The following is a 26,547-nucleotide window of genomic DNA, read 5'->3' as shown; positions in this document are numbered from 1 at the left end:
AAGGAATTGGAGGAACAATATAAAAAGGAGAAACTAACCCTAGAAGAGGATAAAAGTCAGCTTCAACAAGAGCTAGAAAACCTGAAGAAAGAACTGGAAGACAAGCTGAAAACAGCCAATCAAGAGGCAAGAATTCTATAGACCTGTCACCTGTGTTATGTTTCCATGACAAAATCTTGTTTGATAACATTGTGTAAAGTAGGTGAGCTTCAGCGAAAGTAACATCTAGAGTAAAAATAATCAAAAAATGATGCTGAATGATTCATAATACGTTGGTCACATCTCACCAGGTGAAAATGGACTATAAAAAACATGAGACCCAAGGTGCTTTGGGAGGGAAAAGCAAAACAAAGGAGAATACCACTGTTTAGGAAAGAAAACAAAGGAGGGTTCGTACTCTTTTACAAAACATTGACTTAGTGTTCTCTACTCTGACTCCATTTAAAAACGACTTTCCAGCCCTAGCTGGTTTTGCTCAGTGGTTAGAACTTCTGCCTGCGGACCTAAGGGTTTGATTCTGGTCAAGGGCATGTACCTCGGTTGCAGGCTCCTCCCCAGCTGAGGCCCTGGTCAGGGTGTGTGCAGGAGGCAACCAATTGATTTGTTTCTCTCACATCGATATTTCTCTCTGTCTTTCCCTCTCTTTTCCACTCTCTCTAAAAATCAATAGGAAAATATCCTCTGGTAAGGATTAAAAAAAATAAATTAAAAAAATAAATAAATAAGACTTTCCAAGTTCTAGATAGTGACATCTAAATTAATTTTAAATTTCTATACAAAACTAGAAAAATCTAAGAATAGAATAGGACAAAAATCTTAAAACCAAAAAGTTGTGAATAGAATACATGCAAACAAAATGTAGATTCATAATATTGTGTATTTCATCCCTTTTCCTCTTTTGCCCTTGTTCCGCTGTGTCCTAGAACAGCCTTGCTACTGTCCTTTCCTCTGTTCCACTTTATCCTTCCTGTGGACTGTGGACTGATATTTCTACAAGTTCTGTCTTGACAATTCTTGTCTTGTCAGCTGTCCCTACCTCACCAGAGTCTTCTTTACCAATGCTCTTTAAGTCCTGCTTTCTCATCACTCTGCCTCCACTCACAGAAACCACACCAAAATACACAGGTGCCCATGGGAAGGCTAATAACTTGCACTCAGTATTCTTTAATTACATTTAAGCACTTATCCAGAGAAGAAATCATTTGGGAATGACAGAGAATTAAGGTTCTGGTTGGTATTATTAACTCAGCCTCTCTTCTGTTGTCCTAGATAATCCACCGCTGGCTCCAAATTTGCACACCTCTCTTGGCAGGACACAGTCTTCGTAGTTACCGTCCCACTTGCATTAGAAGGCAGTTTAGTGACCATCTGTGTTTCTCATGCAGGTCCCCTAGAGTTCTACCCTCAGTTCTAAATGGCTTCAGTGTTCTTCAAGCCTACATACTTTAATCTCACTAAGAAGAGTTCTAATGAACATGTAATTGATTTTCCTTTTTACTGCATTTACAGTTATATTTTAGCACCCTGGGAATGTTTTTGTGCCATGTTGGAATGGCTCCCCAAGAATCTGCCTGGCTCATTTCTCCATATGCACTTACTTTTCTTCAGCCTTGGACGTCTATTTTTTATGTTATTACTAGAAGCCCGGTGCACGAATTTGTGCACGGGTGGGGTGCCTCGGCCTGGACAGCGATCGGGGCGATTGGGGCCGCAGGAGGTTGGCCAGCGGGGGGAGGGGCCGTGGGAGGTTGGCTGTCGGAGTGCACTAACCACAAGGGGGCAGCTCTGGCGTTGAGCGTCTGCCCCCTGGTGGTCAGTGCGTGTCATAGTGATCAGTAGATCGGTCTCTTAGGCTTTTATATATAGAGATTTTTTTTTTTTTGTCCTTTGTTCCTGACTAGGCTCTCCAGAGATAATAAGCTTTAAGCATTCTTGTTTTGTTTCCTGCCCTTAAAGTAAAGGATATCAACATTCCATAGTTAATTATGATGCTTCTCTAAAGTTTTGTTTTGTAAATTATCTTTATCAGGTTTAGGAACTCTCTTGCAATTCTAGCTTCTTAATTAAAAAAACTCACAAACTGATGTTGATTTTTCTGTATATATTGGATCATACTTTTTAATTTATTAATGTGGTACCTTATGTTAATAAATTTTCTAATATTATAGCAATGTTGGATTTATAGAATAAGTCCTAATTAGTCATGAAATATATATATATATATTATGTAATAATAGATTTAGTTTGCTAATATTGATTTTAGGACTTTAGCCTAGGTTTGAGGAAGAGTGTACTTTTTCTTTTTCACACCATCCTTTTCTGGGTTTGGAATCAAGGTTTTACTAGCCTCATAAAATGAAGTGGGACTTACTCCCTTTCTGTTCTCTGGAAGAGTTGTGTGCCAGCCAAGACTGCAGTCCATTGTGAGGTGCAGAGTTTCTCACTGGCTGTGGTCAGAATTCATGTCCTGTGGCTGTATGACTGAGGTCCTCATTTTCTTAGTAGCTGTTGGCCCCAAACTGCTCTCAATTCCTGGACACCCTCCTCAAGCCCTTGCCACATGGCCGCCTCCTCTCATAACCTAGCAATTTACCTTCAGAAGGCTAGCAGGAAAACCTCCGTGGCTTTGAGTTTCTCTCACTTCTCTTAAGGCAGTGGTCGGCAAACTCATTAGTCAGCAGAGCCAAATATCAGCAGCACAACGACTGAAATTTCTTTTGAGAGCCGAAAACCGACTTCTGCGCATGGGCCACGAAGTTTCAATAGCACTGTACGTGCGCGCCCACACGTGGTATTTTGTGGAAGAGCCACACTCAAGGGGCCAAAGAGCTGCATGTGGCTCGCGAGCCGCAGTTTGCCGACCACTGTCTTAAGGGATCATCTGATTAGGTCATCCTCAAGCAGAATAGTCTCCCCTTTAACTACCTTAAAGTCAATACTCAATGGTCTTAATTACATCCACAACAACCCTTTTGCTGAATAAAATAACATAATCATGGGAGTGATATCCCATCATATTCATGGGTTCCAGGGAAAGTGAAGTTCAGGGGGGCGGGTGTCATAGAATTCTGCCTACAATAACAAGCAGATAGCCCTAACCGGTTTGGCTCAGTGGATAGAGCATCGGCCTACGGACTGAAGGGTCCCAGGTTTGATTCCCGTCAAGGGTATGTAACTTGGTTGCGGGCACATCCTCAGTAGGGGGTGTGCAGGAGGCAGCTTATCATGTTTCTCATCGATGTTTCTAACTCTCTCCCTTCCTCTCTGTAAAAAGTCAATAAAATATATTTTTTTAAAAAAAGCAGATAATTCATTTCTCTGCCTCCTGTAGTGGGTGTGCCGGCATTCAGGTAACAGGACATACAGAATATTTATTTCCATGACTTAGAAAATAGGGATTGAGTCTCTAACTCTGTTCTGGATCTGTGATGTACATCATTGTGTCAGTGATTGGTAGGTGCTAAAATTTCTGAGTATTGCCTTTTATGAACTTAAGCAATTTTATAAAAACAAAACAGAGTATTTTTTAAATTCCAGATTTTCTGTGGTATTTAATATATGTATGCATTTTAATGTTTATAATGTGTATTCACAAGTGATATGTATACTTAATTTACAAAACTTTATTCCATATAATATTTTTACTTATTAACTTTGTCTACATATTAGTCATTTAAAATATTCACACAGTATCCCATTGTATATCTTTACCATAGTTGCTTAAACATTTTCTTTGTTGAGCATTTAATGTTTAACATTTTAAAATTATAAATAGTGTTAAGTTTAAGAAGTTTTCCCCTTGGGTTTAAGGAGGGGATTATCATGCAAAGGTCTTCGCTACAGTAGCAGGATGGGGTTATACAAAGGCCAGTTCTTTTTTTTTTAATTCTCACCCGAGGATATTTTTCCATTGATTTTTTTTTTTTTTTTTTTTTTTTTTTAGAGAGAGTGGAAGAGAGAGGGAAAGACAGAGAGAAATATCGATGTGAGAGAAACACATCGATTGGTTGCCTCCTGCACGCTCCAGACCAGGGCCTGGGCTGGGGAGGAGCCTGCAGCTGAGGTACGTGCGCATGACTGGAATCGATCCTGGGACCCTTCAGTCCGCAGGCGGATGCTCTATCCACTGAGCCAAACAGGTGAGGGCTAAAGGCCAGTTCCTTGTCCTGATCAGTGACCAGCCATGGCCTGGAACTCTAAGAAGCCAGGGGTATTAGAGAAGCCTTTCTCAGCCTGGTTATCAGGGTTTTATTTCTACTGCTAAGCGGGTAAATTATTAGGTCTGTACGTACTTTTGTGTTTTTAAATTTTTTTTTCTTTTTGTCTAGCTCTTGCCCTAAATTAAGTTACTGAACCAAAGAGTAGGAATAATTTTATAGCTCTCCTTACTTATTACTAGATTGTACTCCAGAAAAATTGGAACTGGAGTTCAGTAACATCAGGAACATTCATGTTTTTATGATTTAGGAAACATTTATTGACTGCATGATGTCTCCTAGGTGGTAGGGAGACTTTGACAAAATGTCAGGGAACTCATAATGTTACGTGGCTGTTATGATTCAGTGATAAACACAATATATTTTTAGAGTCCAGAGGAGGATCTCTGCCTAAAGGGGTTCCTAAGAGCCCTGGAGAATTGTGATATTGGAGAATTTAACAATGAGATATGGGAGATGATCTTAAGAAAGGAGGGTATACATTTGCCAGCTATAGGAATGATGAAAGACAATATGGGTATGCAGGATAACATAAGTACGGTCATTTTGGTATACAAATTATAATGTCTTGGTGAATCAGAAAGTTCAGTGTCAGTGCACCAGGCCTCTCAACATCAGCACTATTGACAGTTTTGAGCCAGACAGTTCTTTCGGATGCTTAGTAGAATCCCTGGCCTCGACACACTCGATACCAGTAGCACGCACTATCCTTTCCTGTCTAGTTGTAAGAGCCAAAAATGTCTCCATACACTGTCTTTGAAGGCAAAATTGATCCTGGCTAAGAACTACTACATGTGTCTATAGCGTACAGATGGGGCTCCTCAAAAGATATGGTAGAAAGGAAAGTTGAAGCTAAATTGTGAGGGCCTCTTGTTCCGTGACAAAGACTTTGGAATTTATCCTGACGATGGGGTGATAGCAAGAGAGTAGCAACTACCACACTATCAGATGATGGTAGAAAAAGAGCTCTGGTGGCAGTAGGAAGATGAGCTGTGTGGGGAGGGGGTGGTGATCAGAGGTGGATAGATGACTTAAGATGCTATTAATTAGTCTAGGCCCGTGGTCGGCAAACTGCGGCTCGTGAGCCACATGCGGCTCTTTGGCCCCTTGAGTGTGGCTCTTCCACAAAATACCATGGCCTGGGCGAGTCTGTTTTGAAGAAGTGGTATTAGAAGAAGTTTAAGTTTAAAAAATTTGGCTCTCAAAAGCAATTTCAATCGTTGTACTGTTGATATTTGGCTCTGTTGACTAATGAGTTTGCCGACCACTGGTCTAGGGAAGAGATGATTAGCATCCCGACTAGGAAAGTAAAGCTGGGAGTGGAGAGGATTATTAAAAAATAAAATGTATAGAACTTGATATGGTAAGTAGTAGAAAGTGACTCAAGATGGGCAAAGGATTGAAACATAATATCAAATCATGAATATGAATGAAAATAAAATATGAAAATTCAGGTGACAAATCTTAGGACAAAGAAGGCCTTTTGAAACACGAAGGCAAAGTCATGAATTAAAAACATGGAATATTTTTACAGTTAATGCTAAAACTTCTTTCTGATACATGGTAGGAGGAAGCAAAAATTCATGTCTTTAATACCTTAATACTATAAAACAGTAGGAAAAAACAGGAACCCCAATTTTTTAATGAGCTAAAAAACATCAAAAAATTTAAACATCACTACAGTGTAAAAACTGGAAATAAAATCAGTGAGTGAGATGCTATTTTCATTACCATGAAATTGACAATGATTAAAAAATTAAGCGAGGCCAAGCAGTGGTGTTGATAAGGGTGGAGAAATAAGCACTTTGAAAGCTGCTGATCCTATCTAATAAAAGAGTAATATGCAAATTAACCGTCACTCCACGACAACATGGCAGCGCCCATAGCCATAAGATGGTGGCGCCCAGTCCTCTTAGCCCCGCCCGAGTCCCCCAGTCCACCCAGGAGTGGCAGTCCAGGGTGTCCGGCTGGGAGGCGCCCATCCCCCATGCAGCGATCCCCGCCCAGCGGCAGCAGCCTGGGGTGTCCGGCTGGAAGGCGCCAGTGCCTCACGCGATCCCCAGCCACAGCCTGGGCTGGGGTCTCAGGCCGGTAGGGCTGTGCACCCCCGCCACACGATCTTCTGGCCAGCGGCGGCAGCCTGGGCTGGGGTCTCAGCCTGGCCTGGGTGTGATCCCCTTCCAGCAGTGGCAGCCTGGGGTCTCAACCACTGAGTCACAGCAGCCAGGCAGATATGGAGGAATCTTAAATGTTTCTTTTTAAAAAATATGTATTTTATTGATTTTTTACAGAGAGGAAGGGAAAGGGATAGAGAGCTAGAAACATCTATGAGAGAGAAACATCGATCAGCTGCCTCCTGCACACTCCCCACTGGGTATGTGCCCCCAACCAAGGTACATGCCCTTGACTGGAATCAAACCTGGGACCCTTGAATCAATGATCCATCCACTGAGCCAAACCAGTTAGGGCTGTCCAATCTGTTAAAGAAAAAAACCTATCTAATAAAGAGGGAATATGCAAGGGAGGGCATTTGGGGTGACCGGGTTGTCAGGGGAGGGCAGTTGGGGACGATTGGGCTGGCAGGGGAGCAGTTAGGTGTCGATCAGGCTGGCAGGGGAGTGGTTAGGGGGCAATCAGGCAGGCAGGCGAGCAGTTGGGAGCCAGCAGTCCTAGATTGTGAAAGGGATGTCCGACTGCCTGGAGTGGGCCTAAACAGGCAGTCGGACATCCCCCGAGGGGTCCCAGATTGGAGAGGGTGCAGGTTGGGCTGAGGGACAGCCGCCCCCCAGTGCACGAATTTTGTGCACTGGGCCTCTAGTGAGATTATAAAGTCATGCCGTTTTCTTGGAAAGGAATTTAGCAGCATGTTTAAAAGCCTTAAGGTGGGGCATGTCCTTTGATTTAGCAGTTTCAGTTCTGTGTATTTAACCAAAGCAAATACTTGAGGATTACTGACAGAATTTCAGCAATGTTTATAGTGGGAGAAATTTAGAAACAACTTAAAAATTTCCACAGAACTCTGTCTGCCTCTGGAGGAAGGGGAGTTGTTTCCTCACCCACACAGAGGCATCCTTGCTCCTCTCTCCATGCTCTGGGTCTGCTACCAGAGTTGAGGGGGATTGCTGTTTTCTGCTTATACAATAGGTCAGGAGGGTGAAGGCATTGGAGGTTCTTTTAGGAATTAAATATTTACAGATGGAGATGAAAAGAGATTTTATTTCTTCTTAATTGCTAGTAAGAATATATGGACTTTTTCTGTTATTGAGTCATTCATTTATTTAGTAAATATTGAATGGTATTAGAGAACAAAGCACTGAATTACACACTGTGGTTGCAGAGGGGAGTAAGTCAGGTATGGTCCCTATTATACGAAAAGACAGATATGGAAACAAGTAATAACAAGTCTGATGTACGTTAGAAAATGGTGATAAGTGGTTATAGGGGTTTGTCAGAGAATAAACTGAGGAGAGCTTATGCAAAGGCCCTGAGGCATGAGAAGTTTCTAGGAACTGGAAGGATGCCAGTATAGATGGAGCATGATGGCAACTGCAGTAATAATAATTTTTATTTAGTTCTTACTATGCTGCAGGCATTATTTTATACAGTCTCTCCTAAGTCGCAAAAAGTTAGGTAACTTCCCAAAGTCACATAGTACGTGGATAAGGCCAGAATTCCAATTCAGGGAGTATGATTTCAGAACTCAGTTCCTACCCACGTGCCACTCTTCTTCCTAACGAGTGCAAAGACCAAGGAGGTGCAGAGTTGCCAAGCTGAGGCCAGAGAGAGGGGCTTTGCCATGAAGGCCTTGGAAGAACGGTGAAAGATTTTGGATGTTATCCTAAGGGAAACGGGAAATATTTAGAAGATGCTCAGTAAAATATATGGTGCTTGCTTGGGGGTGGGGCTAATACTCACGTCCATATTTGTAATTTATTAAAAAATGACTCTGCTGTTGCAAGTAGAATGGATTAGGGACGAGCAAGCATGGTTAGATATTCCAGGGGGAGGTTTCTGCTTCCTGCATTCCCTCAGTGTGCAGGTTCTCAAGGGGAATCGGAGCATTGAGAGAGAGCAAAGGAGAGGGATAGAGAGATAGAAACATTGATGAGAGAGAAACATCATCCATCGGCTGCCTCCTGCATGCCCCCTACTGGGGATTCCAAGCCACAACCCGGGCATGTGCCCTGACCGGGAATCGAACCTGCAACCTCTCGGTTCATTTTTATAGTTTTGATAGGCTTGGTAATGATATAAAAATGAAATCTTTGCTTCATAGTATTTTCCTAGATAACTTAAAATATTTCATTTATTGGTTTTAGTTCTTATAACTTGAGGGTATCGATCTGATTTGGTTATTTTTTTTTAACATAAATCTTTATTGTTCAGATTATTACAGTTGTTCCTCTTTTTAACTCCCATAGCTCCCCTCCACCCAGTTCCCACCCCACCCTCTGCCCTTACTCCCCCTACCCACTGTCCTCATCCATAGGTGTACGATTTTTGTCCAGTCTCTTCCCACACCCCCCACACCCACCCCCTGAGGATTGTCAGCCCCTGATTCTATTATATTCATCAGTTTATTCTGTTTATCAGATTTTTTATTCACTTGATTTTTAGATTCACTTGTTGATAGATATGTATTTGTTGTTCATAATTTTTATCTTTACCTTTTTCTTCTTCTCATCTTAAAGAATACTTTTCAGCATTTCATATAATACTGGTTTGGCGGTGATGAACTCCTTTAGCTTTTTCTTATCTGTGAAGCTTTTTTATCTGATCTTCAATTCTGAATGATAGCTTTGCTGGGTAGAGTAATCTTGGTTGTAGGTTCTTGCTATTCATCACATTGAAAATTTCTTGCCACTCCCGTCTGGCCTGCATAGTTTCTGTTGAGAAATCAGCTGACAGTGGTATGGGTGTTTCCTTGTAGGTAATTAACTGTTTTTCTCTTGCTGCTTTTAATATTCTCTCTTTGTCTTTTGCTCTTGGCATTTTAATTATGATGTATCTTGGTGTGGTCCTCTTTGGATTCCTTTTGTTTGGGGTTCTGTGCGCTTCCTGGACTTGTAAGTCTCTTTCTTTCACCAGGTGGGGGAAGTTTTCGGTCATTATTCCTTCAAATACGTTTTCAATATCTTGCTCTCTCTCTTCTTCTGGCACCCCCAATAATTCGGATGTTGGTACGCTTGAAGTTGTCCCAGAGGCTCCTTACACTATCTTCATATTTTTGGATTCTTTTTGCTTTTTGCTTGTTGCTTTTCTGGTTGGGTGTTTTTTGCTTCTTTGTACTTCAAATCTTTGACGTGATTCTTGCGATCCTCTAGTCTGCTGTTGGATCTCTGTATATTATTCTTTATTTCTGTTAGTGTATGCTTAATTTCTAGTTGGTACTTTTTCATATCCTCAAGGGTCTCACTAAATTTATCGGCCTTTTCTAGAAAATTCTTGAAAAACCTTACAACCGTGATTTTGAAATCTATATCCAGTCATTTGCTTTCCTCCATTTCTTTCATTTGTGACCTGTTTCTTTGTCTCCACATTTTGGCTGCTTCCCTATGTTGACAGAGTGGCTTTGTGTGCTAGGTGTCCTATAGGGCCCAGTGGCTCAGCCTCCCCAATTACCTGAGGTGGACACTCTTAGTGCACCCCTTTGTGGGTTGTGTGCACAGTCTTGTTGTAGTTAAGCCTTGATTGTTGTTGGTATCACTGGGAGGAATTGACCTCCAGGCCAATTGTTGTGAGGATCAGCTTTGTCTACGATGGAAGAACTTCTGTGCTGGAGACACCCTTATGGGGCAAGACTTGCTGCAGTGGGGCTTTGGTGCTCACTGAGTCTGCCCCCTGAGTGTGTCCCTTATGGATCTGAGGAGTTGTAATCTGGATGGTCCCACTCTGACCCCTGGGTACACTGGCTCTTGGATCTCCAAGGAGATGCTAACTTAGCCTCTGCCTGAGGCCACCCAGCAGGAGCTATGGAGAGATCTGCAGATTCCTCTTCTGTGTTTGGGGTTTGGAGGTGCCCAGATGAGGCCCAGCTGTGAAGCAATGCAAACTGCTGTGGGGCCTTGGCCCTTCTTTTGGATATTCTGGGTCTCTCTGACTCAGCTGCAATTTGTTAGGTAATTTTAGATTTCAAAGGACCAGGCCATTCATATGCAAAAGCCTCTGCGCACAGCTTGGGTGGGGTGGGGTCTCAGGTGGGAGCAGACAGCAATGGCTGACTGTCATCCCTGCCCTAAGAGGCCCCGGGTCTCAGTGTCCCTCGGTAATCGCTGCAAGCACCTCTGAGAGAAAGCTGCCCTCAAGTTTCGTCCACTGCCAGACAGTCCAGTTTCACCCCATATGAGTCTGGGTCCCCAGAGTCTCGCTCGGAACTGGAGTTCAGAGCAGTCGGGAGCTTATGTCTCCCTCCCGCTTGAGAAAAGACAACCACTTACATAGTTGACAGCCCTTTCCGCACACGCGCCACCGTACCTCTGCACTTTACTTCCGTAGCTCCTCTGAGTCTCAGTGTGCTTTTCTCTTCCCTTCTAGTTGTAGAATTTCCACTCAGCCAGCCTTCCTATGGTTCTGGATGATGTCCGTTTTGTCTTTTAGTTGTAGTTTTGAAGTGGTTGTGCGAGGCAGCAAGTTCAGGTGTTTACCTGTGCTGCCATCTTGGTTTCTCTGCTTTGCTTATTTAACAAATTGTTCATTAGCTCCTAAAAGTCAACTTTTAACAATTTCATGAGACAAATTTTGTATGAAATCATAGAAATTATAACTTATTTGAATTTATGATACAGCTTATCGATATTGACCTAAACTTATCAACTTTAAAAATAGCTTGAGAACTGGGCTCAAATGAAATATGTGCTTCGATTTTTAAAAGAGGTTTAAAAATATTTTTTTATCCAAAAATACCTTTTTTTCTCTATCTTTGATAAAATCTTAATCTTGCTTCAAATCCTTTTTATAGGCATTTGATTATATGATAGAACCCGTATTTCTCTTTTTTAAACCAGACGCTTGAGTTATATCCATTTATTTACATGATTGTCATGAAAGGGGGCAACCATGAATAAGGCCTTCTTTATAAAAAAAATATATTTTTATTGATTTCAGAGAGGAAGGGAGAAGGAGAGGTAGAGATAGAAACATCAATGATTAGAGAGAATCATCAATTGGCTGCCTCCTGCACGCCCCCTACTGGGGATTGAGCCCACAACCCCGAGCAAGTGCCCTTGACCGGAATCAGACCCGGGACCCTTCAGTCCCCAGGCTGACGCTCTCTCCACTGAGCCAAAACAGCTAGGGCAAGACTCCAGGAATATAAATGGGACTGTGTTGCCAGTGGAATGCAGTGAGGTATGTTAAAAGTACTCTATTTACTTGCAGGTTGGCCGCCTCCAAGACCTGGTAAGGAAAAGTGAACAAGGGCTGGGCTCTGCGGAAGGACTCATTGCTAGCCTCCAGGACTCCCAAGAAAGACTTCAAAATGAGCTTGACTTGACTAAAGGCAGGCTGAAGGAGACCAAGGATGCTCTATTAAAAGTTGAGGTAAATCCTAATCCTGGTATAATCTGAACATCAGCAGGTAAAAATATCATTTAGTCACTTCGCTTAAAAGTTATTAAAATCCCATTACATATAATTTAGTGTTTTGCTTTTCTAGGGCTATGGTAACAAAGTACCTAAAATTGGGTGCAACAGGTATTTGTTCTCATAGTTCTACAAGATGAAAGTATAAATCAAGATGTTGTTGCCCTAGCCCAGTGGTCGGCAAACTCATTAGTCAACAGAGCCAAATATCAACAGTACAACGATTGAAATTTCTTTTGAGAGCCAAATTTTTTAAACTTAAACTTCTTCTAACTCCACTTCTTCAAAACAGACTCGCCCCGGCCGTGGTAATTTTGTGGAAGAGCCACACTCAAGGGGCCTAAGAGCCGCATGTGGCTCGCGAGCCGCAGTTTGCCGACCACGGCCCTAGCCAATATGGCTCAGTTGGTTGGGCACTGGGAGATTGCTGGTTTGATTTCCCTGTCCAGGGCATATGCCCGGGTTGTGGGCTCAATCCTTGGCGGCAGGTGGCATGCAGGAGGCAGCCTATCAAGGTGCTCTCACGTCGCTATTTCTCTCTCTTTTCCCCCTCTCCCATCTTCTCTCTCTAAAAATCAATAAAACTGTTATTTTTTTAAAGTCCATTAAAAAAAAAAAAGATATTGTCAGGGCCATTCTCCCTCTTAAATCTCTATCAGAGGATCCTTCCTTGCCTTTTCCAGCTCATGTAGCCCAAGGCATTCCTTGTATCATGGCAGCACAGCTTCAGTCTCTTCCTCCGTCTTCACATGGCGTTCTCCCTGTGTCCTCACATCTTAGAAGGACACCAGTCTTACTGAATTAAGGGCTCACCCTACTCCAGTGTGACTTCATCTTAACTAATTACATTTGCACTGACCCTATTTCCAAATAAGGTCACATTCTGAGATACTGGGGGGTTAGGACTTCCACATGTATTTTGGGGACACAGTTCAACCCACAGCAATTTGTATGCCAGTTTTACTGGTAAGAGTTGGAACTCTCACGTATAGCAACTAAGTGATCCTCTGTGACTACACATTTCAGAAAGGTCTGTCTTTCCCCTTCCATTCTCATGGTGCAGAGCGAATATTTAGACTGCCTTAGACAGGAAAGAAAAGAATACATAAAACCAGGGGAATAGTAGTCAGGGAGTTCTTACTTTTTCTTTCAGAGAGGTGAAGAACCCAGATGGGCTCTGAAGTCTGATTGGTTGAAATTATTACATATGCCCCCTTCCCCCCCTCCCCCCCCCCCGTTGACCTCTCCCAGCCTGCCCCTGCCCCCAGCACAGGCCTTCGCCCCCCTGTTGTCTGTGTCCCTTGGTTATGCTTATATGCATGCAGACAAGTCCTTTGGTGGATCTCTCACCACCCCTGCAGCCCCCGCCCAAAGAGGGATCCACCATTTAGTGTGTAAATTTTGGCTTGTTATATATTCTGAGCCTGGATTTCCTCATCAGATCAGTTGGTGGGGGAAAATAATATACTTCACACCAATCTGGTAGTAATTAAATGAGATAAAACATTTACAGCACAGTGCTTATTAGCAAAATAGTAAGCACACAGTAAATGTTGCCTTTTTTTCAATATTTCAATTTTTTTTTGACTTAGAATTGATGACAGTTCAAAAGCATATAAACAAGAAACTTTAGCGGCTATAGCTTGTTTATGGACATATATAATTCTACTTATATTATATCTAAGGTGTAGTTATATTTTTATAAATATAAAACTTTGAATACTACCCGGCCGGCATGGCTCAGTGGTTGAGCATCAACCTATGAACCAGGAGGTCACGGTTCGATCCTTGGTCGGGGCACATGCCCAGGTTGTGGGCTCGATCCCCAATGTGGGGTGTGCAGGAGGCAGCCGATCAATGATTCTTTCTCATCATTGATGTTTCAATTTCTCTCTCTGAAATCAATAAAAATATATTTTTTAAAAAAACAAAAAACTTTGAATACTAATTACACTTTATTTTTAAATTCTGTGAAAAAATAAATTGATTCTTTTTCAATCTTCTTTCCTTCTGTTTACCTGTCCCTGGTGGCTATATTATATGAGCATTAATATGTAACAAGAAATAGTTGGAATTTAGAGCTAGTGTAATACACAACTTAATATATTTATGTGATGACAGACATATTGACTCTAATCTCAACATTAGCATTCTGTGGCATAAAGCTGACTAAACTGTATTAACATGTGGCTTTTCCGTTGTCAAAAGTAACAGGAAGATGATAGTATAAATATGGTGACAGATCATTGCTAAACATCATGATGATCATTTTATAAGGTATATAATTGTTGAGTCACTATGTTGTATACCTGAAACTAATATAATATGGTATGTCAGTGATAATTCAATAAAAAAATAAGGTGGTAAAAATACACTTAAAAATAAACTGCTGAGATATTTCTAATGGATGTTGATAGAATATAAATTGTTTTGATATGGAAACATGGAGGTTCTGTGTCCCTAGCTTTGCTACATTATCCTGGTGGCCTTCCCCCTCCAACTCCATCCTGGCACTGAGAATTAGACATAGGGATTCCATTCATTTATTTAAGGTTCTTGCTCATTGTTCTTCTGTCACATAGTAGAACATGATACATATATTTTTTTAAATATATTTTATTAATATTTTACAGAGAGGAAGGGAGAGGGATAGAGAGCTAGAAACATCGATGAGAGAGAAACATCGATCAGCTGCCTCCTGCACACCTCCCATGGGGGATGTGCCCGCAACCAAGGTACATGCCCTTGACCAGAATCAAACCCGGGACCCTTCAGTCCGCAGGCCGACGCTCTATCCACTGAGCCAAACCGGTTCTGGCCATGATACATATTTTAAACAAAACTCTATCATCTGTTCAGTTGCTGATTTGCTGGACAGTTTTAACTGAGAAAATATAGGTGCTGCATTATAGTTTACCACATCTTGGGAAATTTCCTTAAGAGCAAGTGTGTATTATTGTTAACCTTTTTCCCCATTCTCGCGCTATCTAATAAAGTGCTGCGTTGAATTCAGTTCTTAGTACTTACTACTTAATGGCCAGGTCAGCAGTGTGGAATGGCCATTTCCACACTGACTTGCTTCTTTCCCATTGATGTAGGATAAACCCCTTAACAGCTGCAGTCAGCAGGTGGGTGATCCTGAATGAGTCGTTGTGATAACGGGAGGAGGGGCCATCATCTGTGCTTCTTTTGTACCCTAGGAATAGCTACAGTGCTGGCAGGGATGATGGTTGCCAGTGTTGTCCAAAAGGTCACCTCCAGCCCCAGGCTCCAGAGAGCCACTTGATTTATGCTAATCTAGAGGGATTTCATATATATCATATCATATTACCATAACACCAAACACACAAACCGCTGGTTTGAGGTTATATAATAAAAATACTCAGTAGCCTAAATTTCTTACAATTATTTTAATCATCGGTGGGGTACAGCTATAATGCTTAAGCTTTGAATAGATCGCACTGCCAGTTACTGTGCTGTAAGAATTTGTCATGATGCACGCACTCTGCTTATTTGAAATAGCCAGCAGTGACTTGGCTTTTGAAGACTAGTCTTTACTGAGGAGTTTTTGTTCTTCAGAGTGAGCTAGACCAAGAAAGGCAACAGCATGAAGAAACACTTGCTGCCCTGAAAGGAGAGGAGACGCTCAGAGTGGACAAAATGGCCCAGGACTTAGAAATAAAATGGACTGAAAATCTTAGGTACAATTTTTACTCTGTAATGTAATCTCATCAGTGCAGATGTGCAGAAAATGTTTTTCTCTGTGGCTTATACTGTCTTCCTGTTAAAGATGTAGTAGCAGCATTTTCAATGAGTTTTTCCCATGATTAGATGCAGAGAAATTGGATTTTTTTTTCCTGCTTGAATACAGATTACTGTTTTCTGATTTCATTTCCTTGAATATAAAATAGATAGAGTACTAACCTGAAGTCAGAAGACTTATTTGTTCTAGTACCTATTCTGCCACTGATAAAACTGATAAACCCATGATCTTGGGTAAGGTACCAATTTACCTTCTAGTGAGTCCCTAACTATACAATAATCAACTCCTATTCTGAGTTGACTTTTGAGGAGGATTAATTACTTAGGAAACATGTGAACAACTACACTACAGTTATTGAGCTAAATAATTCTCTTTATAAAGGAAATGCATTTGTTTTATTCTAGACAAGAGTGTTCTAAACTTCGTGAAGAGCTAAGACTTCAACATGAAGAGGATAAGAAGTCAGCAATGTCTCAACTTTTTCAGTTAAAAGAGCGAGAGAAAAATGCAGCCAGGGATTCATGGCAGAAGAAAGTAGAAGATCTCTTAAACCAGGTAATTAAGAGTCTGCATATTATGAAGTTCTATTTTCCTTGACATCGTCTAGCTAGGGAAATATTATACAACATCTTGTGTTAGTTCACTATATTTTGTTATTTTTCTTTTCTTTTACATGTTATTTTTCAATTATAGTTTTCATTTGATATTATTTTGTTTTAGTTTCAGGTGTACAACAGAGTGGTTAGACAGTCATATATACTTTACAAAGTGATCCCCCCCAATATTTCAAGTATGTTTCTGGCAACTTACATAATTATTAAAGTTCCCATTAATAGACGAGTGGGTAAAAAAAAATTGTAGTACATATATACAATGGAATATTACTCGGCCATAGAAAGGAATAAAATCTTACTATTTGCTACAGCATGGTTGGATCTAGAGGGCATTATGCTAAGTGAAATTAGACAGAGAAAGACAAATACCATATGATTCAATTCTATATGAAATCTAAAGAACAAAATAAATGAACAAATAAAATAGAGCAGACTCGTAGATACAGAGAACAGACTGATGGTTGACATGCTGGCGTGGGGGGGGCGGATGGAGGGAAGTTGGGGGACTGAGTGAAAAACTAACAAGAAGCTTAAAATGCTTTAAAACAAATTGACTATTATATAGGGCATCGGTTTTTTATTAACATGAATCTTGTTCATGTACAATGCTTGCCACATAATATTTTGCATATAGATTTTTTAGTTCATCCAGTATTCTCTTAAACAGACACTTAGGGTGGCATCATCCAGTCTTGTGGTTTAAATACCATCTATATGTCAGTGAATTAGAAAGTTAAATCTCCAGCCTTGACCTCTTACCCTGAACTCAGAATCACTTGGTTGGCTAATAGGCATCTCAGACTTCGCATGTCTGACTCAGAAGTATTGATTTTCACTCTCCATCTATCATCCTAGCATCTTCACTTCTTGGCACAGCTTGTTGCTCAAAACAAAAAATGAAGAGTCATCCTTAATTTCTAATTTTTTTTTACCTCTTCCATAATCTGTCAGTCCTCTTTATTCTACCTGTGAAGCATATCCAGCTCCATCCATTTCCAATTCCCTTAGCAAACACTAGTCCAAGCCACTGTTATAATGGCCTCCTACCTGACCTCCTCAATTTCACTTTTCTCACAGAACTCAGTGATCTTTTTTTTTTTAATTTTTAAAGTATATTTTTATGGATTTCAGAGAGAAAGGGAGAGGGAAAAAGAGAGATAGAAACATCAATGATAACAGAGAATCATTGATCAGCTGCCTCCTACACGCCCCACACTGGGGGTGGAGCCGTAACCCAGGCATGTGCCCTGACAGGGAATCTAACTGTGACCTCCTGGTTCATAGGTAGAAGCTCAACCACTGAGCCACGCTGGCCGGGCCAAAGTGATCTTTTATGATGTAAATCAGATCATGCCATTCTCCTGCTTAAAATTCTCTCAGGGCACTCCATTGAGTTAAGGCTCTTATTCAGACTCCTTCATTTTCCAACAAGCCCTGAAGCCATCTTGCCCCTGCAGACACCTCCCATCTCATTTCAGCCTCACAGACAGCACCCTGGCTCACACATAGGCACATGCTCAGCTACTCTGAGCATACTTCCACCTCAGGATGTTGGTGCTGATCCATTTGCCCATACGCTGTTCTCCCAAGATCATCTCATTTTGTGTCTGGATCCTTCATTAATTCCAAGTTAATTGTCACTTCTTTAAAAACATCTGTCTTTGCCATCAACCCAATATCACCTCCAGTCATTTCCTATCGTAGCAACCTTTTAAAAAAATATATGTATATTTATCATGAACTTTATTTTTCTTATCTGTTTTTGTGTATTGGTTTTACTATGTTTTTCAATTGTTTCCTCACTCTGCTTATGATATTTCCTGGAATACAGTATGACTCTAATAAATATCTTTAAAATGAATTATAAATCTTACTTCATTTATGTGTTAACTATGAACGGTATTGCCACCCAACAGCACTAGGTGTGCCTTCCCTGATTGCCGCTGCGAGGTCTGTGATGTAAGTCACCCAGGTCACAGCTTAGGGAGCATGCCTTTTGGCTTAGATAGTTCCAAGGCCTGCACCTGGATGTGGACAGAGGCAGTTGACCATTTGAATTTAGATTCAAGTATACTTCTGTTGTATAAAGTCTAAAATCCCTAGGGAAAGACTTGGCATGCCACTCTGATGTGTCATACTGGTTAGTTTTTCAATTCATTCAGGAATCTTCAACAACATGTATATTTTTGTATCATGATACCTTGAAGAGTGAAAAATGAAATATACTTCATTATTAGCAAGTGCCATACATTTTAGATTAACTTCTAGTACTGGGACATCAGTTCTGAGAACTACAAAGAGGTAAAAAACTATAACTAAAAAACCTTCAGATTTTCTTAAGTTTTATGAAGTCTGGAGAAGTTAAGGGTCTCATTAGTATGTGAAGAATATTAATAGTATGAGAAAGAAAAAGAAAAAAGTAAGAATAAAATGAATATAGTTAATATGTATAAAAGTGTGAGAAAGTTTAGATCGAGAAGTTATGGAGTAATCAAATAGAAAGTTAATCTTTTTTCTCAACTTATTTTTGTCAACTCCAGTAAACTCTACCCTAGAATATGTTAGTTAAGTTATTAGTAAAAAATTATTTACCAAATAAAATCTGGCTTTACTTTGTGACATGCCAAGGAATAATCGCATTATGGGAAAAAAGATAATCATGTTCTGTCTGAAAATTTGATTATTGTCCAAAGAAAACACCATTTTACAGAAACTTTTCTATTTATATTAGTAATAAAATTTTTTAATGTTATTTTGTATTTTGAAGGGCAAAAAAAGTAAAGCAGTTGAAACAGAAATCACATTTTTTTTCCCTATTTGGGGGTGGAGAGAGTGCTAGTGTTTTTTCCAGGTGTTTATCACTCGGAATTTCAGTGAACTTCTGAAAAATGAACCCCGATGGTAAATAAATTTCCCAGATGTGTCCTAGATGATAGGATTGAAAAGATATGAGGAAATCTCTTTTTTTTCCCCCCAGTACAAAACCAGCTTACTATTAATCTTCACATTTTCAATGATAATCTCTTATTTATTTTCTGGCCCCAAAATTATGTAGGCAATCGAGTTAGTGTATCCATTCTCATCTGCTCATTTCTCTCTTTTTTTTTTTAATATTTTATTGATTTTTTACAGAGAGGAAGGAAGAGTGACAGATAGTCAGAAACATCGATGAGAGAGAAACATCGATCAGCTGCCTCCTGCACACCTCCCACTGGGGATGTGCCTGCAACCAAGTCACATGCCCTTGACCGGAATCGAACCTGGGACCCCTCAGTCCGCAGGCCGACGCTCTATCCACTGAGCCAAACCGGTTTTGGCTGCTCATTTCTCTTTAGAGAAATCCTTCATGAACCAATATCAATACTGAGTGTAATACTTTGAAGCAATAGATTGTAGCTTTCTGGGAGGAATTTGGGACAGTAATATGCCTTGTCGTTCCTTCAATAACCATCATCTTTAAAACTGAACTCTGGTTACATGTACGAGCCTTTGGTATTTTGCATAGGTAAGTGTGCCATCAGACACTGTTTTAAAAGACGACAGATAATTTGGACTGTAAGTCTTAAATTCCTTTTTGTCCAATTTCTTTCTCAGAACTGTTTTCACCTTACTTTTTCTTGAGTACATTATAATGAATGCTCTGTGCTTTACCCTCCCTTTTACCCCTCTTTCTTTCACTGAGTTGATTTCTGAATGTTTCCCTTTATTCCTGTGATCTTTTCTTCATAGCGGCACTCTCTGGGTGAGGCTTTGCATAAATCTATCAACAATGTAAGTCAGCGGCACTTACAGTTTGTACACAAGGGCATGTTGCACTTTTGATTTTGCATAAACATCATCACTGCTTTAAAGCTTAAACTTATACAAAACTGCACTTTTTTTTCAATAAGGTATGTTTCTTTGTATATAGGTAATAAAAGCTTCTAACTTTAAGCCATTCTCTGTGTATGTGCATACATCTACCACGTTATATTAGTAAGCTTATATTTTATTATAAAGCCAAGCAAGCTTTTACATCTCAGACATAAAATTCATTATTTTAATATTTACTTTGTAAGATACAGTAATGTTTTTGAAAAACTATTAGCTAGTTGACTATCATAGAATTGGAAATAAATATAAATGTATTTCTTCTTTTGTTAACTAGTTTATTTTTTGAAAAATTAGTATCAATAGACTTTTAAAATTAATTTTAGGGAGAGGAAGGGAGATAGGGGGGAGAGAGAGAAATATTAATAGGTTGCTTCCCACACCCCCACAACCTGATCAGGAATTGAACTGTTTGATTTTTTGTTTGGGGGGACGTGTGTGTGTGTGTGTGTGTGTGTGTGTGTGTGTGAGAGAGAGAGAGAGAGAGAGAGAGAGAGAGAGAGAGAAGGATTGAAGTAACTTGTGTGTATTATATTCTGGAATTATGTCTGTTAGGATGTATTGGCTACAAACAGCAGAGCACCCAGTTAACAGTGGCTGTCAAGATATTTAGTTAAGAACTCAGGTGTCTTCTCTACTTCCGCTTTGCCATGCGCACTGTGTTAGCTTTTTGACCTTAAGTTTGCCATGTCATAGGTGCAACATGGCTGAGCCATGTCATAGGTGCAGCATGGCTGCTCCAGCTCCTGCCATCATGTCCTGACCAACCATGCTAATGCAAGAGGTTCTCCTTAGGTGCTTTTTAACTTTTATCGGGACATCTTTCCCCCCAAGTCCCCATACTTGCTTTTAGCTTATTAACTAAAACAGGTTGGCACGTCCTTGTAATTAGATTTCTGTGACTTTCTTACCTTCTTTAAGATAGGGATTTCTATCCAATCCCTAAAGCTCAAGTCAGCTAACTGGGAAGAAAGGAAAGGGGGAGATTGGCTGTTGGGGAAGCAAGGAACAGTACCTGCACTAGAAATTCTGTGTAGTCATTGAAAAGGATGGGGTATACCTAATTATTGTGGATGTGTGTACTTTGTAAACACCACTGTGACGGGAAAAACCAACCTATAAAACCACAAACTCACTGGCCTCCCTAATGGAACAATCATTAACCATTGTTAGATAAATCCATGTGTATATTCATCTTTGAGGAAGCTACACAGTGCTGGGTGTGTGAAAGGCCACTCCATCACATAACAACACCTGCCAGTCAGGACACCTCCTGGTTTTACATTTGACGTCGTCTTTATCCCTCTGTGCAGTGCACATTGGCGTGTCTGTCCTATCCTGCAGCTGTGGGTCTGTTTCAGCTACTGTGGGTGGTAAGCACTGGTCTCCTGAGTTGTGCCCTGGGACCCCAGAGTAACTTTTTTGTGTAAGATGTAGCCACTGTTTTGTCAGATCATGACAGATGTCTTCTCTACATTTGGTGAAAATCGTCCAGCCACTTGCACGTGATGTAGTCACATCAGCAAAGGAAAACAAAACAGGCAATTCTAGCAAGAGAGACAAGTCATTGTATCTGGTTTCCCTTAGGGGTTGGGATTTGTCAAGGAAAGGAAATGAAAGAGACTTTCCCTTTTATTTTATAATGCCTATATTTTTAAGTTTTTTTCACAAGGAACACTTACTACATTGGTAATGTAGAATAAAAATATGTCAGGTGGCCTGGGCCCAGTTTTAGACCCCGGAAATCAGAATATCAAGGGGTCAGGGCCTGGGCAAGTATACTTATTCAAATCTACAGAGATGATTCTGGTACACAGACAGGTTTGAGAACCACAGATTACATTTACTATCTCACAAACTGTTTTGTTTTGAGGACCAATTGTATATTTTCTGTATTCTTTCATTTATGTAACAAGGTGATATTTTGGGAGGGACGAAAACCACCAACAGTGCATCAACAACCAAAGGTTGTAGGTCATTAATGCCAGGCCCCATATTGACATCCTGGCGTATCCAGCACCTCAGGCTTGATGTTTCAGCTGCTTTTTTGTAGGAGCTCTTTAAGCACCATTGTTGAGGCACCGAATCGTTATGAAACTGATCTGTAGGAAATAAGTAAAGCTTTCCCTTTCTTCCGAAAAATATGTCCATGTTTTTTATTTTAATTTGTCCTTTTGAAATTTTTACATCTTATTTTCAAAAAACAACAGTATTTTAAGTGGTAGAAATCAAAAGGTAGAGCCCATTAACAGTGCAGTTGGGCCTTTAAAATTGTTTGCAAAGTATCTGGTACCTATTGATCAGTCAGTGTGTTATATAATTCATATCTAAACTGCTGTGGTAAGAATTTTTAAAATGAGGATTAAAATTTTTTCTGAAATAAGGATTCTTTTTGGTTTATTTAAAATTAACAAAATAAAAAGCATTAAGTTTTAAAATTATAACAAATGTATAAGGACTAATACCACATACTTCAGACTTTAAATATGTAATTTGAAGCAATTACTGTTTCTCATTGATTCAACAAATGCCTTTCTATAATTCTGTCACAAACCTATTGATTAAGATTGCCCAAACTATTGAATGTAAAATCCACTTTGTTCTTCTTTATTTTGAATTAGTGAAGTTTTATATCAATATATATTTCCATAAAGTATACTCACCTGTTAAACATTAGTTCATTTGACATTGCTTTGCTCATTATTTGTCTTTTAAAGTCCATGTCATTTTCATGCTGAATAAAGGCTGTCAATTTAATGCAAATCAACTAACTTATTTGTAAGAATAACAAAATAAATTTTGATGCTGCATTGCATGATAAAAGCTTTCTGCATCTAGTTCATGTTACTGTCTTGAGCATGAATCTGAAGATTTTAGATAGCCTTAGTATTACTTTGGTGTGCTTTCAAAGTTAATATAAAATATCTGAACTAAGTATATTTGAACACTAAATTGCATGATAATGTCTTTTTGTACATATTTTATATTTTCTTGAGTATAGAGACAAAGATTAATCATATATTTTAAAATGAAAAATATTGCTTTGGAGTCCTTTCAAGGTAAAGTATATTATGATGTAAAATATTTAAACATATTTAAATATTTAAATGTATTTTATTTTAAGCTGGTGAGGTTTGAGAGAGTGCTAGATTTTAAATGTATAACTTTACATCACTGGGATACTTCATTCATTTTAAATGTCATATTTCTTCATAACTTTCATCCTTAATAATTCAACTGTGAGTCAAATTGTAGTCAAATTAACATGGGAGCTCTTTTTGATGTGTGAACTTTTGAAGTAGGTATTACTGAATTAAGAGGCACTGCTGGGAACTGATTTGTTTCTTACTAACCTAAGTGCACACTTAATTGGAGGACAGGATCCAGGGCCACTGCTAGCCCGTATGGTGCCTGTGTACACATCAGAAATACATGCCCAGTCTCTTTGGGGGGACACATGCATACCAGGGCGGACAGCTTGGTGAGCCGTTGTTCCGCTGGGTGGGTCTTAGTCCTCACTTGGACAAGGGCCAGGTAACAGCTTTGATTACCAATCTTTTTTTTTTCCATGTAACATAGTCTTTTCCTTACATTCCTTCATGTAGCCTAAGAAGTTGTCACATGGCAGTCACATGAGTTCCCATGCTAGGTCTGGGACTAGAGTTGATTTTGGGCAGACAGTGGTTGGTTCCTTCTCTATTTCAAGAACCAGCTAGCTGAGAAGAAAATGACTCTGCTAGTTACATATCAGTGTTCACAAACATACATTTTTGTTGCCTTTTACCATTTTATGATTTATTATTTTTTCTTTCTGGGTTGTCCTTAATGCTCATTTCATCCTGATCTTCTTTGCATAAAATGGTGAGAAATCACAGAGTTTAATTTGTCTTGTTTCTAATTCCGAGTATGGCCTGAGCTGTTGCTGTGACATTCTCCTGCCGTTTTCACACTTGCAGGGTTTATTTCCCTGTAAATAATGGGTGCTACTGCCACTTAGAGGTGCTGGGGTGACATTGCGTGGAGTCAGAGTGTTGCAGTCCCACTAGACTCCAATCACATGAATTAACCTCTGAAACCTGGGGTCTGTGTAGAAATCATTAAGTAGAATTCATGTAACTTTCAGTAGGAGTCACTCCTTTGGAAATACATTAAAACGGAGTGAACATCCATGTCAGCTGTGTCATTTCTCACCAGTGCTTGACTGTATTCATAAAGGCATGTGCTAACCTTTACAACTAAGCCCGGTTTAGAACTTTGTCCAAAGCCCTGCCAGGCGTTAGTTAGCCACCCAACGTCACTGTAGCCTTTGACCATTTCCCGCTGCTTGCCTCTGACCTTTCTGTCTGCCAGTTCCTCCTTTCTTATTTTGCATCTGAAGTGATTCTCCACCCTTTCTCTTTCTTTCCCAGCGCCTTCCTCTGTGAAATGTGAGGCAGCCTGTATCTGCCTACCATCACTCAGATGAGAGTCTTTTCCCATTTACAAAAACTCCCTATAAAGCTTCCTCTTTCCATTGGCTTTCCTGGCCACAGAAACTGTTTTTCTTGTATATGAACACACATAGTGTCGTAACTTACTTAATGGAACATATTGGACAACTTTTATCCCGTTCCCCTCAGCTCCCCTTAGATTCAGACTTCTGTTAGAATATGGCTATTTAGTTTCAAGTTACGGTTTCCTGTATAGGGGAAGTATATATATTTATACACATATTTCGTGTCTTTATTCCTTTTAAAAAGGACTTAATTTTAAGTATTTTAAGGCACCCAGAAGCAATGCAGATATTAAGGGTGATATCTGTTTTCAAAAGGAGTAACAAATCAGTTTTCAATAGTGAAATAAAGGCACCTGTCATTATTATAAGGATATAGCTAGAGAGCCGTGGTTGGCAAAGTGCGGCTTGCAAGCCACATGTGGCTCTTTGGCCCCTTGAGTGTGGCTCTTCCACAAAATACCACAGCCTGGGCGAGTCTATTTTGAAGAAGTGGCGTTAGAAGAAGTTTAAGTTTAAAAAATTTGGCTCTCAAAAGAAATTTCAATTGTTGTACTATTGATATTTGGCTCTGTTAACTAATGAGTTTGCCCACCACTGAACTAGAGGGTTGTGGGATGGTTATGATTTTTAAAAAGCTTGAAGGTTTGCAAGGTTTTTGAACTAAATCAAAACTCAAAAATCTTTTTTAAACAAGGATTCTAAATTATGAGCTGATAAATCTTTTAAAGAGTAGCTGTTTAATCCTCAAATCATCTTAGCTAACATTTACTGAGCACTTACTACATTCTAGGGGCTGTTCTAAGTGAACTATGCATAGTAACACACTTCATTCTCACACAGAGGTGTTCATACTAGCAAGTGGCGAGGCTAGAATTTTAACTCAGAGCCCACAGTCCAAACAGCTCAACATTACTGCCTCGCAAATAAGCAGTTTAACTTTTCATACTATATCTTTGAAGTGACTGTAATCTAAATACATTAGTGGTCTTTTGCTTAATTTCATATGTGCATATTTATTGCAATACAACATAGGTGTTCATTGTGTTTCTAACTGTGGGCTGCAGTGTTCTCTAGTCTACCAATTTAATATCACTAAATTCTATTTTTAGGATAACGACTGAAAAATAGAGTTGAAAGCGGCACTACCTAAAGATTAGATACCTATGATATATTGTAAACATTTTAAGATTTTTTTTCAAAGAGACTAGTTTATCTTTTTTAAAAAATATATTTTTATTGATTTTAGAGGGAAAGGAAGAGGGAGAGAGAGGTAGAAATGCCCATGATGAGAGAGAATCATGGACCAGCTGCCTCCTGCAAGTCCCCCACTGGGGATCGAGCCCACAACCCAGGCATGTGCCCTTGACCGGAATTGAACCTGGGACCTTTCAGCTCTCAGGCCAATGCTCTATCCGCTGAGCCAAACCGGCTAGGGCTTAAGATACTTTCTTAAGGCAGTTATTTTACGGTGGTGGATATCATTGAAATGCTGCCCCCCTTCGATTACCGTTTGTGAAATGTGCCTTGTGTTTCTTCTTCACCGTGTCCCATCCTGTGGCATAGATCTCCTTGCTGAAACAGAACCTGGAGCTGCAGCTTTGCCAGTCCCAGACTTCTTTGCAGCAACTGCAAGCCCAGTTCACACAAGAGCGACAACGACTTACACAAGAGCTTGAAGAATTGGAGGAGCAACATCAACAGAGACACAAGTCTTTAAAGGAAGCACACGTCCTTGCGTTTCAAACTATGGAAGAAGAAAAGGAAAAGGAGCAAAGAGTAAGATTAATGTGACGTCTATTTAAGTGAAATCCAGCAGCCTGATAATAATTAGCCTTCAAATTCTTAAGAATGTTTTAACTCGAGGAAACTGTGTGTGGCTTTATTTTAAGGTGTTTTCCAGTATAGGACTTCCTATAGGGGTCACTGTGTTTAAACATATACACTAGTTACACACTATCACAGACAAGTTAGACTAGGGCCAATATATTTTATCTGTTTTCCATTATA

At 39.9% G+C, this 26,547-nt stretch overlaps 1 protein-coding gene across 11 annotated transcripts in view; it reads left to right on the top strand.

The window, feature by feature from the left end:
• The window catches only part of FAM184A (family with sequence similarity 184 member A), an 89,312-nt gene that overhangs the window by 43,967 nt on the left and 18,798 nt on the right, over positions 1 to 26,547 (top strand). For 7 of the 11 annotated variants that reach the window (XM_080663389.1, XM_080663390.1, XM_080663396.1 and 4 more), the window contains 6 exons: positions 4 to 126; positions 11,595 to 11,756; positions 15,378 to 15,499; positions 15,966 to 16,116; positions 19,905 to 19,946; positions 26,104 to 26,316. In XM_080663389.1, coding sequence (XP_080519515.1) covers positions 4 to 126; positions 11,595 to 11,756; positions 15,378 to 15,499; positions 15,966 to 16,116; positions 19,905 to 19,946; positions 26,104 to 26,316 — 813 coding nt within the window. The remainder of the gene's footprint in view (positions 1 to 3; positions 127 to 11,594; positions 11,757 to 15,377; positions 15,500 to 15,965; positions 16,117 to 19,904; positions 19,947 to 26,103; positions 26,317 to 26,547) is intronic. The other 4 variants (XM_080663397.1, XM_080663395.1, XM_080663392.1 and 1 more) reach the window with 1 other exon arrangement.

The sequence above is a fragment of the Plecotus auritus genome (assembly GCF_963455305.1).
Source record: "Plecotus auritus genome assembly, chromosome: 4".
NCBI classification, from domain to species: domain Eukaryota; kingdom Metazoa; phylum Chordata; class Mammalia; order Chiroptera; family Vespertilionidae; genus Plecotus; species Plecotus auritus.
The sequence above is the reverse complement of the archived record's forward strand: the minus strand, read 5'-3'. Positions and strand labels throughout refer to the sequence as shown.